The sequence below is a fragment of the Balaenoptera acutorostrata genome, chromosome 15 (assembly GCF_949987535.1).
Source record: "Balaenoptera acutorostrata chromosome 15, mBalAcu1.1, whole genome shotgun sequence".
In the NCBI taxonomy this organism is placed as follows: domain Eukaryota; kingdom Metazoa; phylum Chordata; class Mammalia; order Artiodactyla; family Balaenopteridae; genus Balaenoptera; species Balaenoptera acutorostrata.
In genome coordinates this window covers 29,721,691-29,737,813 of record NC_080078.1, presented here as the reverse complement: position 1 = coordinate 29,737,813, position 16,123 = coordinate 29,721,691, and the positions used below count along the sequence as shown (strand labels likewise).

At 51.8% G+C, this 16,123-nt stretch overlaps 1 protein-coding gene across 1 annotated transcript in view; it reads right to left on the bottom strand.

Moving 5' to 3' along the window:
• LOC130704922 (uncharacterized) overlaps positions 1-16,123 on the bottom strand; it is a 169,887-nt gene that overhangs the window by 23,279 nt on the left and 130,485 nt on the right. Inside the window, exons 45-49 of the mRNA XM_057529687.1 lie at positions 11,064-11,271; positions 7,914-8,080; positions 6,366-6,478; positions 5,246-5,327; positions 1,749-1,886 (exon numbers count right to left, since the gene is read on the bottom strand). Of these exons, the coding sequence (XP_057385670.1) occupies positions 1,749-1,886; positions 5,246-5,327; positions 6,366-6,478; positions 7,914-8,080; positions 11,064-11,271 (708 nt within the window). The remainder of the gene's footprint in view (positions 1-1,748; positions 1,887-5,245; positions 5,328-6,365; positions 6,479-7,913; positions 8,081-11,063; positions 11,272-16,123) is intronic.

The window sequence follows — 16,123 nt, the reverse complement described above, 5'->3', positions numbered from 1 at the left end:
AGAGAGAATAAAATCCAAACTCCTCCCTGTGGCCTGACATGCCCTGCATGATTGGATTCCCACTACTGCCCACCAGTTCCCCCTCACTTACTCTGCTCCAGCCCAGTGGCCATTCCTCAAATATGCCAAATTCATTCCTGCCCAGGCCCTTTGCATGTCTTGTTCCCTCTGCCTGGAATGCTCTTTCACTAGATTTTCTTTTCTTCTTTTTTTTAACATCTTTATTGGAGTATAATTGCTTTACAATGGTGTGTTAGTTTCTGCTGTATAACAAAGTGAATCAGCTATATACATACATATATCCCCATATCCCCTCCCTCTTGTGTCTCCCTCCCACACCCCCTCTCCCACCCCCCCTCTCCCACCCCTCTAGGTGATCACAAAGCACCGAGCTGATCTCCCTGTGCTATGCAGCTGCTTCCCACTAGCTGTCTATTTTACATTTGGTAGTGTATATATGTCAGTGCTACTCTCTCACTTTGTCCCAGCTTACCCTTCCCCCTCCCAGTGTCCTCAAGTCCATTCTCTACATCTGCGTCTTTATTCCTGTCCTGCCCCTAGGTTCTTCAGAACCATTTTTTTTTTAGATTCCATATATACGTGTTAGCATACGGTATTTGTTTTCCTCTTTCTGACTTACTTCACTCTGTATGACAGACTCTAGGTCCATCTACCTCACTACAAATAATTCAATTTTGTTTCTTTTTATGGCTGAGTAATATTCCATTGTATATATGTGCCACATCTTCCTTAACCATTCATCTGTCGATGGACACTTAGGTTGCTTCCATGTCCTGGCTATTGTAAATAGTGCTGCAATGAACACTGTGGTACATGACTCTTTTTGAATGATGGTTTTCTCAGGGTATATGCCCAGGAGTGGGATTGCTAGGTCATATGGGAGTTCTATTTTTAGTTTTTTAAGGAACCTCCATACTGTTCTCCATAGTGGCTGTATCAATTTACATTCCCACCAACAGTGCAAGAGGGTTCCCTTTTCTCCATACCCTCTCCAGCATTTATTGTTTGTAGACTTTCTGATGATGGCCATTCTGACTGGTGTGAGGTGATACCTCATTGTAGTTTTGATTTGCATTTCTCTAATGATTAGTGATGTTGAGCATCCTTTCATGTGTTTGTTGGCAATCTGTATATCTTCTTTTCACCAGATTTCCAAATGGCTGATATTTGCTTGTCATCTCCGGCTAGCTCAAATGTCATCTCCTTAGTGGGGCCTTTCCTGGCCACCTAAATAGCTCCCCAGTAATTCCCACTCATATCACCCCATTTTGTTTTTTCTATAGTATGTATCATCATCTGGTATATTTTCTTATTTAATTTTTTTGTTGGTCAATCTCCCCACTAGACTGTACACTTGATGAGAGGAAGGACTCATCAGTCCTGTTCTAGGCAACATCCCCAGTTTCTGGAATAGTGTCTGGTCTGGCACCTAGTAGATGCTCAATAAATAATGCAGAAGGAAGGAAGGAAGGGAGGAAGGGAGGGAGGAAGGAAGGGAGGGAGGGAGGGAGGGAGGGTGGGAGGGTGGGAGGGAGGGTGGGAGGGAGGGAGGATGGATGGATGGGTACAGAGGCCAGCTGAGAATCCATTCCAGCAAATTTTGCCCACATCACAGCTCTGCCTGTATTGGATCCTCCCAGGAACCAGGACAATTCCTCTTTTCTCAAAGGGCTGCCCCCGGAGCCTCCCAGCCTGCCCCAGCCCTGGCTCTGGCCTCCTGCACGCACCTGGGGGAAGGTCTGTTCCAGCGTGACGATGTTGGTGAGACTGTCCTTAGCAGCCACCAGCCTGGAGCCCACGTGGAAATGATGCTCCTCCACCGTCAAGGCAAAGGTGCTCTCGGCTCCACCCTCAGGGTATCGCAGCTGGGCCAGAAGAAAAGCAAGTCAGATCTCCTCATCCAAGTCTCTGACGGAACACTGAGGAAGGTGCTGGCTCCACGCTGTAAGCAAGCTCTGCCTCCCAAAGCCCCGGGCCCGAAAGACGCACAGCTCCCTGGATGGGACCAACTCTGATGACATGAGGGTCCTGAACCTCAGTTTAGACCACCAGGTGTGGCCATGACAACAATCTCCCCGTGCCCTTCATGCTGTAACACTGACTTGTAGATAGCTACTAGCCTGGGGCGGGCAGGCAAGAATTCTAGTTGTATTACCATTGTGAACAGCAGGGGGCAGTCTACTGCAGAGGACGACACACAAGCACTGCATTAAACAGACCAGGGCCCCAATTCGGGCTCTAGCAGGTATGGGATGAATGACCTCTAGCTAGTTCCATAACCACCTTCACTTTCTTATCAGATAAATTGGGATAATGATACCTACTTTATTAATGGGTTGATATGAAAACTATATGAAATAATGTGCTAACTTCCAGGCTGGCTGAACAGCAGAATCACTTAGGGCACCTGCCAAAAATATAGATTCTGGGCCCCCACCCAAGACCAGAGCCTCTGGAAACTGGGTCAAGAACAGGTATTCTTAAGAGCTCTCCAGAAGCATCATTAATTTAGTGATTCCCCTGTCAAAAATGTTCAATCTGAATCATGTCTCACACAAACAATCTGACAAATTCAAATGGGGGATTTTTGCAAAACAACTGCCTGAACACTGCAAAATCGTCAATGCAGGAGTTCTTTTAAAAACTTAACTATAGCGTATTTACAATATTGTGTTAGTTTCAGGTATACAGCTTCAGATTCTTTTCCATTATAGGTTATTCCCTGTGCTATACAGTAAATCCTTGTTGTTCAATGCAAGAGTTCTTCTTTAATGTGGTTAAGGACAATGAAATGCTTAGGGGGATATCACTTTCGGCTGATATCAGCTGATATCAATATCAGCAATTTACTTTGAAATGCATCAAAAATTAGGAAGGATGGAGAACTATGTGATACAGTAGAGCAAAATATGAATGAAAAAAATCTAGGTGGTGGATACGTAGGTGTTCACTATAAAATTGTTTTAATTTTTCAGTGTCTGAAAAGTGTAATAATAAAATATAGGCGGTGGGAAGAGAATTTCTAGATCAGGGGTCAGTCTTTGGGCCAAATTTGGCCCACAGCCTGATTTTGTAAATAAAGTTTTATTGGAACACGACCATGCCCATTTTATTTATATATTGTCTATTGCTGCTCTTTTGTTACAATAGTAGTAGATGCAACAAAGAGGGTATTGGGTGTAAAGGCTAAAATATTTATTATCTGGACCTTTACAGTAAAAGTTTACAGACCTCTGTTCTAGATTAAGAAACTAAAGAGATTTCAGATTAAGAAACTGAATTTCTAGATTAAGAAACTGAATACCCTGGATGATCCTGAACTGCATTCTGGATTTAAAACAAACAAAACAAAACCGCTCGAAAGAACGTTATTGCAAAAGAATGATTGCGACACTGGGAAATTTTATGATGAACCATATATTCGATAATGGTATTATGTCACATGTTAAATTTCCTGAATTTTGTAATTCTGTTGTGTTATACAAGAAAATACCCTTGTTATTGGAAATACTTGCTGCAGTATTTAGGAGTAAAGAGATGCCTCCAGAAACAACTCAATATTAACTCACAATAATGCAGAAAATACGTGTGCGAATATACAAATGTTATATAACATATGTAAGTATAAATAGAAAGATGTGGTAAGATATTAACACTTGGTGATATAAGATAAATACCAGGGATGTATGTACAACAGGATGACTACAGTTAACCCTGCTGGATGGTATATTTGAAAGCGGTTAAGAGAAGAGAAAGGTACAAATGAACCAATTTACAAAACAGTAACAGAGTCACAGATGCAGAAAACAAACTTATGATTACCAAGGAGGAAAGGGGGGGAGGGATAAATTGGGAGATTGGGATTGATATATACACATATATAAAATAGATAACTAATAAGGACCTACTGTATAGCACAGGGAACTCTACTCAATGCTCTGTAATGACCTACATGGGAACAGAATCTAAAAAAGAGTGGATATATGTATACGTACAACTGATTCACTTTGCTATACAGCCGAAAGTAACACAGCATTGTAAATCAACTATACTCCAATAAAAATTAATTTAAAAAAAAAAGAGAGGAGATTCTAAGAGTTCTCATCACAAGGAAAGAAATTTTTTTCCTTTTCTTTTCTTTTTCTGTATCTCTATGAGATGAGGACGTTAACTAAACTTACCGTAGTCATTTCACAATAGATGTAAGTCAGGTCAGTATGCTGTACATGTTAAAGTTATACAGTGCTGTATGTCAATTACATCTCAATAAAACTGGGGGAAAAACCGATTGGTAAATGTCCACTGTCCTACAATAACTTTTCTATAGGTTGGAAATTATTCAAAATAAAGATTAGGGGAAAACTAAGAGGTTCCCCGAATGATGGTGCAGTGAAATCTGGGGAGCACTGAGATTCTGTGCGATGTGCAGGTACAGGGCCTGGCACACAGTAGGTGCTCTATAAACAAAGGCAGCCTGGCCCAGGGCAGGGAGGGCTTTTAACAAAACTGGGTGGCTGGTGGGATAATGAAGTGACCAGTTGGTGATTGTAATCACTCACTCATTTACACATCCTGTCATTCATTCATTCTTTCTTTCATTCATTCACTACACGCACCTACTATGTGCTGGGCCCTGTGCCAGGTGCTGGGCACACCCTCCAGGATCTCCTGATTTGGGGAAGAGGGGCAGACAGAAATAAACAACGGCAGACGGAAGGAGAGGGAATCATGGGTCTCATGGGTCCTCCTGTCTTCCCCCAGGACCTCCAGATGCTACACACAGGGCAGATGCATGAGTGCGGGAGATCCTGGGGGTTCCAGGTAAAAATGGGATTTGTGGACACAGGGCACGAAGACACGCAAAGACCCGTGGGAGAGCAGACGGGACACCTGGGAGGTGATGCTGGCTCAGCTCAAAGGCCGCGTCATCTGATCCAGCGACCGGGAGCGGGCCAGGCCGGGTGAGGCGGCGCCAGGCAGCAGGAGGGCAGGCGTCCCCTGGCTCCTAAGGGTCTCGTGGGCCCAGCTGGGGGCCGCAGGGGCTAGCGCAGGAATGTAAACCTGGGCCTGTCTGGGAAAGCTGGAGCCAGGGGTTTCCGAGAGTCGCCCACGGGGGCCTGTGCAGCCGGCAGACAGATGTGGATGTGTTAACACTCCCCATACCCGCCTCGGGCAGGGCATCTGGAACCAGTTAGGAGCTCAGGGGAGGCCGGGACACAGTTACCTTGGCTGAGGCTGAGGCTCTGCTGGGGCAGCAGCCTAGGAGGATGGGGAGGTGATGCCGGCCTGAGAGCCGCAGCTCCTTGCTGGAAAGAAAGAGGATGTGAGAGGCCTGGCTTGAGGGCACCCTGGCCGGGCCTCCAGGGCCGGGTCAGGACCAAGCCAACCTCCCCAGCAGAGGGGTGGAGACGCAGGAACACAGCAGCAGAATAGCCGATGAAGGGCTATTCACACGCCCCGAGGCCTGAGGGCCATGGGGTGTAATGGTTGGGGCTGCAGCCTGCCCCCAGGCGACCTGAGTTTGAATCCCAGCTTGGCCTCTGCCTGGTCCTGGGCAGGGACATTGGGCAAGTCCCTCAGTTGCCCCTTCAGCCCAGGGGTGGGTGGTACCGGGCAGCGCGTCTTCTGCAGGCGCACCGATGGGCCCCCTCGGGCTTGGCCAGTGGAGCCTTAGCAGAGTGGACGGCGGGATTTAAACCCGGGTTCCCTCCCAGCAGCCCTGTGCACACAGCACCCCTTCCCTGCCTCTTCATGGCTCCCCACTGCTGCCAGCCCTGGGGGCTGCCCTGGCCTGGTGGTGCCTCTACACCAGGGTGTCTCAACCTCAGCACAGCTGACACCTTGGGCCACACGATTCACTGCCGTGGGCCGACCTGTGCGTTACAGGAGTCTGGCAGCACCTCCGGCCCCCGCCCACTAGGAGCCAGTAGCACCCCACGCAGAGTCGTAACCACCAGACATTTCCCCAGACATTGCCAAACACTCCTGGGTGGGCACACTCGCCCCCAGGTGAGAACCACTGGCCACCTGACTTCATCTGATTGTAAGGCCCCCGACCCCGGCACCCAGTAGGTCCCTGGATTAAAGAGCCGTAATAGTTACTAATATGTACTCGAGGCCTGGGATGCATTTAGTTTGTGAGACCAAGAACTCCTCATCCATGTCCTGCCCCCAGAGGTCAAAGATATTTTATTAGCTGTGTGACCTTGGGTAAGTCACTTGGCCTCTCTGAGCCTCCCTTGTCACACCTGTGCAGTGGGGCTGTAGGTCAGGAGTGCTCAGCTGTGGTCTCCCTCACCCATTCCTCTCCTCTCAGGGCCCCCATAGTGTAGAGAACCCCTCACCTGAGCGCCCGGTTCTGGCCACGGACGTTGAAAACCAGGCAGGCTTGAGAATCACAGGTCAGCTGCAGGGAAGAACTCATCTCCTCCTCTGCCCAGAGCTCCCAGAACATGAGCTGAAGAGGGATGGTGGGGGGGGGGCAGGCTGTGAGGTGTGGGGAGGGTAGGGGCCTGAGGACCCTCACAGGCCAGGCCATGCTCCACAGCCCCAGCATGTCCCTGTCCCCCCAGCCTGGCGTGGCAGACGCCCATCAGGCCTGGCCCCATCTAACAACCTCTTGGACGATGAGGACCCTTGGGCAGGGCCTGGACCGGCTCCCTCACTGCAGCCCAGGTTGCCTACTGTGGGCCCCCAGTGCAGACCTGCGCCCCCGACGTCGGCAAAGAATGACCTCCCCACGGGTCTCGCATCACCCGTTCCTGAGGCCAGGAAAAGGGGATTCAGATGAAGTCAGGGGATAAGGGAGCTCGGGCTGCTCCGCTGTGGGTTACAGTGACGCAGACCCTCTGTGTGAAGAGTGACATCCTGGCCCTCCAGGACTCCTCCCACGGCAGAGTGGAGTGAGGGGCAGGGCGATTGCTGGATAATCCAAAACAGGAGGTTGGAAAAGAGGCTTTGATGCATGCGCTCTGTGACTCGTGGGGGAGTGGGAGGGCCCAGCCAAGCAAGGTGAGTTCACACCAAACGACAGTGGCTGGGACATGGCCCCACGCAGTAGGGTCACAGCACATTTCCTTTCTCAGAGGTTGTTGGCGACGAGCATCTCAGGGAAGGGCCCCGTACCAAGCCTGAGTCCCTACTTTGATGTCTACTTGTTATGTGACCTTGGGCAGGTCACCTAGGCGCTCATGTGTGACCCAGAGATGATGATGATGATTACAGTTACCACCATCACCACCACCACCAGAGCAGCAAAAGCTTCTAAAGCATCTGCTCCGGCCACACACCGTCCCAGGTGCATTACTGGTATTCCTCACTCCATCCTCACAACCCCCACATTATCGATACAATTATTATCCCCATTTTACAGATGAGGAGATGGAGGGCACAGAGAGGCTAAGGAATTTGCCCAAGGCCACACAGCCAGCAAATGGCAGAGCTGGGACTGACCTCCGGAGACAGCATTCCGTAACAACTGTGCCGCTCTGCCTCTCGCTGGGGTGTCAGGAGATGAGTCAATGCATATAAAACCCTTAGAATGGTGCCGAGCACGCAATAGGCGCTCTACAAATGGAAGCTGAGCTTTGATTTTGATTAAAAAGTGGAAGGGCGGAAAGGACACAGCACCAGGAACTGGAACACAGAGATGCAGGGGGCCAGTCCACACCAGCCCCACAGCTGGGAATACAGAGGTCACTCAGTAGACACTGGTTACAATTATTACTATTATTAATAAAGCCTTTACAAACTGTAAAGTGCTGGAGAGACACAAGGCAAGAGCATCCCGGTCAATCGTGCACACAGTGGTCCTCTGCTCCCGGGAACAGGATGGGAGTTGAGAGAATTAGGAGGGAGCCTGCCCCTGCCCAGGCTGGCCACCCACTCCTCACCTGGCTGGCGAAGGGCAGGCCCAGCCTCCGGAGAGCGGGCGCCGTGTGGCTGACATTCACCACCAGCTCCAGAGGGCCGTTCATCGGCCAGGCCACCAGGGCTGCCACGTCCACGCTGATCCCACCATCCCCACCTCGGAGGACCACACGGGCCTGGGTCTGGGTCTCTAAAGGCAGAGAATGGCAAAGGCTGCTAGGGACTGGGGTTCACCTCCCTTCCCAGTTTAGGGTCGCACCCTGAGGATACCAGCGGGATTGACCCTGGGCAAGTCTTTCACCTCTCTGAGTCCCAGTGACTTCATCTGTCATGAGGCGTCCCCCAGTCTTGGCCTGGCCAGCTCCTTCTCTCATTGGAGTCGCTGCTGATAGGACAACTCCTCCGAGGAGCCTTCCATGACTGCCCATCTAAAGTACCTCCCAGCCCTTCCTGCTCCCTCCCCTGCCAGAAGGTCAGCTCCATGACGGGAGGGCCTTTAGTCTGTTTCATTCCCTGCTATAACCCCAGCACTTAGCACAGCCCCAGCCAGACACATCACAGGTGTCCAGTACTTGTTGAGGGAATGAACAAACCAATGATGCTTCTCTTCAGGGTTAATCAAATATCAAATCAATATCAAATAATACTGACCTGCAGTTTGCCTGGCCCAGGCTGGAGGGTCTGTGTCCCCTCCCACCCCACGGGGGCATCTCTTCCAGTCCCCTGCCTCTCAGCTGGGCTGCCCCTCATCTTCGCAGCAGGTAAAAACTCTCCAGAAAAGGAGAGTCCAGGATCTGGCCCAGCCCCATCACCTGCCACTTGGGCCCAGCAGGGTGGGTGGCCCTCTCTGGCAGACACAGACAAGCCTGGCAGCTCTGAGCCTCAATCTTCTCACCTATAAGGTGGGCACAGCCCGCCCACCTGGAGGGACATTGCCAAGATCACCTGAGATACCACATCTGCGAACACCTGTGCGTGGGGCACATAGTAGGTCTCAGGAAGGGGTCGTTTCCTTCCTTTATTATGCAATGTTCAACCACGTGCACCTACTATGTGTGTGGGGGGGGGCATGAGGAACGAGGGGCCACACATTGAAGGGGACCAAGTCCTCTTGCCCGGGGAGGTTCCAGATTGTGGGAAGTCACCAAGAATGTTGATGCCCGGCAGAAAATGCCCCCCGAGGGACTGAGACAGCAGTGGGTAGGGGGTGAGAGGTCACCCTGGCTGGAGACCAGCACACCAGGCCTCCTGGCCCCGGGGAACTGGAGTGTGGAAATTATCCCTGGGACGACTGTCCCATTACTTTCCCCCCACACCCCCTACAGACCCTTCCTCAGAACAGTCTGTGAGGTCAGCGCACACTGAGACAGTCCCCTGTCTGATCCAGGCCCCTGCTCACCCCACAGGATGCTGAGAGCCGAGGATGGAAGAGTTTGAGACCAGAAGAAGATGACCCAAGGGACTCGGGGACACACAAGGATCCTGATCTCCGCAATCTACACAGGGGTCAGAGGGTGGCTCTGGAGTCATACTGCCTGGATTACCAGCTGTGTGGCCTGGAACAAGTGACTCAACCTCTCTGCACTTCTGTTCCTCCCTTGCAGAATGGGGATGGTGTTGCTAACCCCTCTCTCATATGTTCACACATTCACTCAACAGATGATTAATTGAACACCTACTATCTGCCACTCTGCAAACAAAGATCATCCCTGTCCTTGTGGAGTGTACATTCTAGTGTGGGGTGAGTGGAAGACAGGCAATGAGAAATAAAGATATTTAAAAAGTAAGTTAGGGGCTTCCCTAGTGGCGCAGTGGTTGAGAATCTGCCTGCCAATGCAGGGGACACGGGTTCGAGCCCTGGTCTGGGAAGATCCCACATGCCGCGGAGCAGCTAGACCCGTGAGCCACAACTACTGAGCCTGCGCGTCTGGAGCCTGTGCTCCGCAACAAGAGAGGCCGCGACAGTGAGAGGCCCACGCACCACGATGAAGAGTGGCCCCCGCTCGCCGCAACTAGAGAAAGCCCTCGCACAGAAACAAAGACCCAACACAGCCAAAAATAAATAAATAAATAAATAAGTAAATAAATAAATAAAATAAGCCACGGGGATGTGATATACAGCATAAGGAATATGGTCAATAAAAAAAAAAAAAAAAAGTAAGTTACACAGTATGTTAGAATGACAAAGCCAGGGAGAGGGATGGGGAGAGCTGGAGAGAGGTGGGGGTGCAAATAAATAGGGGGAACAGGCAAGGCTTCACTGAGGAGATGACATTTGAGAAATACCCAAAGGAGGTGAGAGAGTGACTGTGGAGAAGAGCATTCCAGGCAGAGGAAACAGCCTGTACAAAGGCCCCGAGGCAGGAGCAAGCCTCATGCGTTGGAGGAATATCAAGGAGTGGAATGAGCAGGGGCCAGGAGAGAGGTCGTAGAGGTTAGGGTGTGGATCCTGAGGGTCCAAAGGCCCCACTAGGGGCTTCAACTTTCCCTTGGTGTGCATGGCATGGTTGAGCAGATTCCCTTAGCTCCTGTGTATTGAGGACTTGCCTGGTATGTATGCAGTAAGCACTCAATCAATGGTGGCTCTTATTACTGTCATCTTCCCTTCCTCCTCCAATATGGGTTAAACTGTTTCCCCCTAAAAATTATGTTGAAGTCCTAAGTCCCTGACCTGTGAATGTGACCTCATTTGGAAATAGGGTCTTTGCAGAGATAATCAAGCCAAGATGAGGTGCTAGATTAGGATGGGCCCTAATCCGATGACTGGCATCCTCATAGAAAGAAGAGAAGAGGCAGAGACGCAGGGGCAGAGATTGCAGTGACGCAGCCACAAGCCCAGGCACACCTGGGGCCACCAGGAGCTGGAAGAGGCAAGGAAGGATTTTCCCCTGAAGACTTTGGAAGGAGCATGGCCCTGACAACACCTGATTTCTGAGTTCCGGCCTCCAGAGCTGCGGGAGAATAAACTTCTGTTGTTTTAAGCCACCCAGTTTATGGTATGTTGCTTTGGCAGCCCTGGGAAGTGAATATATGCTCCCTTAGGAGTGAGGCTCCAAGGCCAAGGGTGTCCTGGTTAGTCCTGGAGCTCAGGGTCAACTGGGCCTGAGGCTGGCGGGCAGTCCCCACATGGGGGACGCCAGCTCTCATCCGTGGGCAGTGCCTGGCTGCCTTACCGCGTGTCTGCAGCTCGGCGCTGATGCGGGCCTCTGCCGGGAACCCCGCCTGCCACAGGGCCTGGCTGTCGTGCTCACTCCAGCCAGAAAGCTCCAGGCGCCCATCGCGGTGACGGCAGCTCACGGAGTAGTTCAGAGACGTGGCCCCTGCCGAGACGCGTCCCAAATTCTCAAAGCCAGAGTCACTGTCGTGAACGTCCACGGAGACCTGGAATGACACCCAGGAGATGCTGGACCACCCTGCACAGAGAGCGTCAGCCCAGCCCAGCTGGTACCAGCTCCCACAAACCCTGGGGGTTTGTGCCACCCATGCCGCTAGGATGGGAAGAACCAGGACCCCTTCAAGGAAGCAGCTTGGAGGACCAACTGGGTTACACGTGGCCAACTGCACGTGTGCTGTTTTGCTGGTGGCGAGGGGCTCTGCCTGCTGAGGAGTGACTGCTAACGGGTACAGGGTTCCCATGTGGGGGGATGAAAACATTCTGAATTAGAGAGTAGCTGCACAAATTTATGAATGTACTAAATGCCCCTAAATTGTACACTTTAAAATAGTTCAAATGGTCAATACATATTTTGCCACAATAAAAAAGTTAACAATAAATTTTTTTTTAATTTTTTCAAAAAGTTAAAAATATACAACTTGGCCCTCAAAGGCCTTTGAGTTCGCAACCTCTCCACCATAGGTACGTAAGTTAATCACTGAAGCCACGACAGCACAGCCGCCATCACTGGCCGAACACGCAGTGCGTGGCAACAGGTGGCGAGGCCCCTCACTGCTTTATGCCACCCACTCTGTAAAGTGGGAAGTGTCACTGCATCATTCAACGATGCTGACTGAGCACCTACTACATGCTGGGCCCCGTTAAACCTAGGGATGCTGCCATGCGCACGACAGACAGAAATGTCTGACCCCGTGGAGCTTGAACACCAGCAGTGGGAGACAGACCAGGATGAGGTCAAAGGCATCACGTGTCAAACAATGGGAAGATGATGGAAAAGAGAAAGCTGGGAAGGGGCTAGGAAGTGCCGAGGCTGACCTGCAGGCCCAGCTTGTCCTCCACCCACAGCGTCTGCAGCGTGGGGATGTTGTGCTGGAACGTGCAGTCTAGGGAGATGTGCTCCGGCCACCTAGTGAAGGTCAGCTCCTCAGACACCTGTCAGGGTGGATGACTGTGGGACCGGGGCCATTGGGCTGGGCCGTCCCCACAGCCCCCAGCCCCCCAAGGCCCCGCCAGCAGAGCCCCCACCTGTCTGCCGTCCACTCCAACCCGCAGGGTGTGTCTGTAGCTGGGCCCGAGCCTCTCGGTGGTCAGGTCCAGCAGGACCCGGGCTGGGAGGGCCAAGGGCTGAGGCAGGTTGTGTGTGAGCAGCAAGTTCACCTCCTGCTGGGTCTACAATAGAGCAAGAGAAACCAAGACGCGTGTGAGATATCATGAAGAGATGTTTGTACACCCGTGTTCACAGCAGCACTCGTAACAACAGCCAAAGGGTGGAAGCAACCCAAGTGTCCACTGATGACTAAATGGATCAACAAAATGTGGTCCATCCACCCAATGCAATGCTATTCAGCCTTAAAAAGGAAGGAAATCAACAGAGCTCAGGGGAGGGGAAAATGAGGAGTTATTGTTTAGTGGGTATAGAGTTTCAGTTTTGCAAGATGAAAAGAGTTCTGGAGATGGATGGTGGTGATGTTTGCACAAAAATGTGAACATACTGAATACCGCTGAACTGTGTACTAAAAAGCGGTTAAGATGGTGAATTCTGTTATGCATATTAAACCACAATAAAAACATTTTTAAAATAAAATAAAAAACATGTATGTGATTAATTAATAAAATAATATACAATAAGAAACTGGACACTGTCCAAGTGCTAATGGATAGGATAGATAGATGAATGGTGACAGAGGCACACCATGGAATACTATACATCAGTGAAAAAGGATAATCAACACAGCGTGGGTGAATCTCACAAACATAATGTCAAACAAAACAAGGCAGATGCAAAAGGGAGCACGCTGTGTGCTTCCATGAACATGACATTAAAGAAGTCGTATGAGTGGTGGCTCCTGGGGAGTTAGGAAGGGGAAGGGGCAGCTGAGGGACTTCTCCTTGGAAGCCTCATTCCTCTACTCATGGACCTTGACGCTCTCATCTGCCAGGGTCCTCTTTGGAGCTCAGCGGGTATCCAAATGCTTCTCCTCGGGCCTCGGGAGCACATGGCCTCAGCACCCCTTCCCAGGCCACCCTGGGTACCCCACCCATCCACACCCTCACCTCGGTGGTATTGAGGACGAGCAGCCCCCGTAGTGTGTTGGCATCCACGGTGACCAGCGCCTGGGCGTCCACGGCCATGGAGTTCACCATGATGTAGCCGGAGCCATCCACTCGGCCCGGGACTCCCAGGGCCTGGAGGGTTTAAGGAGATGGAAGCAGGCCTTCTTAACTAGCGTGGGGTCCCAAGTGGGCATCAGGGGTCCTATAATCCCCCTTGAACTGACCACAAAATGGGGCGTGTGCCCACGAGAGTCTCTACAGGAGAGGGTTTGTGGCTTTGATCAGGTTCCCAGAGCGCCCAAGGTCCCCACATCGGTAGCCCTGCACTGTTCAACGAGCTTCCCCCACCCCCTTCCACCTCCCCACACTACGAGGATCGCATCTTTATACCCAAGAGAACCACATCCTGTGAAACCAACTGGCCAAGAGTCTTCCAACCACTGGCAGCTGAGAACGTGCATCTCCCCACCTCTCCTCCCCGACCCCCTCCGCCTTCCCAGGCGCACAGAACTCAACACCTGCTGCCAAGAGGCAGACGGGAGCCTGTCCAGGAAGCAGGCTGCAAGGCTGGCCCACGCGGGCATCTCCCTCGGCTGCTCCCGCCAGCACATCCCAGAGCGCATCGGCAGTGCAGTTTCATCTAATCCTGAGACTGGAGGAGGCCTTTGCACCCCGTTTATGATGATGAAACTGAAGCCCAGGGAGGAACAGTGATTTGCTCAAGGTCACCAGAGACAAGGGGCAGAACTGCCATTCAGAGTCCGGCGCTTTCTGGCCTCAAAGGTGGCCTTCCCAGCACCCAGGCCGGCTGCCCGGCTCTCCACCTGTCTGACACAGCGTTTGACCCTGGTAACCCTTCCCTCCTCTTGGAACCCTTTCCTCCCCAGCCTTCTGCCTTGGGGTTTCTCCTCCTCCTGGCCTGTTCTTCTTGGTACCCTTGGCCACTTCCTTCTCATCCGTCCAGCTCTGCAGCCTGAGCGCTTAGTCTCCACCCACCCCACAGCCATCTCAGCCAGTCTGTGGCTTTAAATGTGACCACCTAGAGGTGGAGCCCTCCCGTCCAGACCACAGCCGACCTCCTGACTCGAGAGCTGCCCCCAACATCTCCACTTGAGCATTTAAGAGCCCTGTCAAATTGAACACATCCAAAATAGGCCTGGAGTTGGTGACACCACTTCCCCAACCCTCCTCCTCCATCCACCATTCTCCCCACTCGGGGAACAGCAGCCCCAGACCTCTCATCACGTACGACAAAAGCACAGTGCCATCCACTCCTCTCTTTTTCTCACACCCACATGCAACTTCTATCCAGTCCTCTGTGATGGATCCTGAATCCAAGTGTGCTCCCACCCCACGGGCTTTTTATAAAACAGGAGTCAGCAAACAATGGCCCACTGGCCACATCCAGCCCACTGCCTGTTGTAAATAAAGCTTTATTGGAACACAGATACGCCCACATAGTGCATATTGTCTATGGCGCTTTGTACTACAATAGCAGCACTGAGCAGTTACAACAGCGGCTGAATGGCCTGCAAAGCCAAAGATATTTACTATATGAACTTTTATAGAGATGGTTTGCTGACCTCAGTCCTAGAGAATGCCCTTCCCTCTCCAGCCCTGCCTCAGGGCCTTTGCACTGGCCATGCTTAGAATACCCTTTCCCCAGACACAAAACAATGCTACTCCCTCCTCTCCTTCAAGTTTGTGCTCAAACGTCATCCTGTCTTTGGGGCCAATCTTGACTGACTATAAAATTGCAATATCTGCCCTGTTTTTTATGCCCCCCTTTCCCACTTTCTCTCTCCCCTTAGCCCTCACCACTGTGTAATACGCTCCACAGTTCAGTGATTTATTCTGGGGGTTGCCAGTCTGCCCCAGGCAGGCATTCATCTCTGCTTTGTTTATGGGTGTACGTCCAGGGCACAGAGGAGACCCTCAATAAGTATCTGAGGAGTCCATCCCTCCAGGGTTCACCCGATCTCTCTGGTTTTGGCAGTGGTCAGAAAGGAGGCCCCTGTCCTGTCCCCTGGAGACCCTGGTGCCCACCCCCCGCGCTCACCCCTGGCACACCTACCTGCAGGGCCTCGCAGGAGCTCTCGGACAGCACCCGCCATTGCAGCCAGGGGTCCAGCTGCAGCTCACCGCTGCCCCAAAGCTCGCAGGCCCCCGCGTGCAGCTCCAGGCCCAGCTGGTGCCCGGCCTCCCACCCCAGCTGGACGGTCAGCGAGGTCTCTGGGGGAATGGAGTGCAGTGAAGGCAGCGTGTGCCTCATCTTCGCTCGAAGTGTGGCCTCGGATGGGTGCAGGGCCACTGCCAAGGTCAGGGAGGCAGTCTGGCCGGCCGCTGCGAGGACCCCTGAAGCTTCTGCTTCCCTACCTGAGGCCTGCAGGGAGCCGCTGAGCTGCATCCCTGCTGGGAGGCCCAGGCCCTGCAGGACCACAGAGAGCGGGGTCGGAAGGTGGTCCCACATCAGGAGTGACCCTGATTCTCCATCTTCTACCCTCTTACCCCTCCAGCCCTGCCTACCAACTTGTGCCCCTCCCCCATTACGGTAACAACAAGACTGCAACAGCAATCATAATACACAACAATTGTCCATCATAGAACACTTAGTACACACACAGCCTCATGCTAAGTAATTCACAAGAATGTTCTCTTTTCACCCTATTTGATGGCTCTGAAATAGGTAGTTAATATCCCCATATTACAGATGGGAAAACTGAAGCTCAAAGAGGCGAAGTAATTGCCCAGGGTCATATAGCTAGTAAGTAGCAGAGCCAAGGT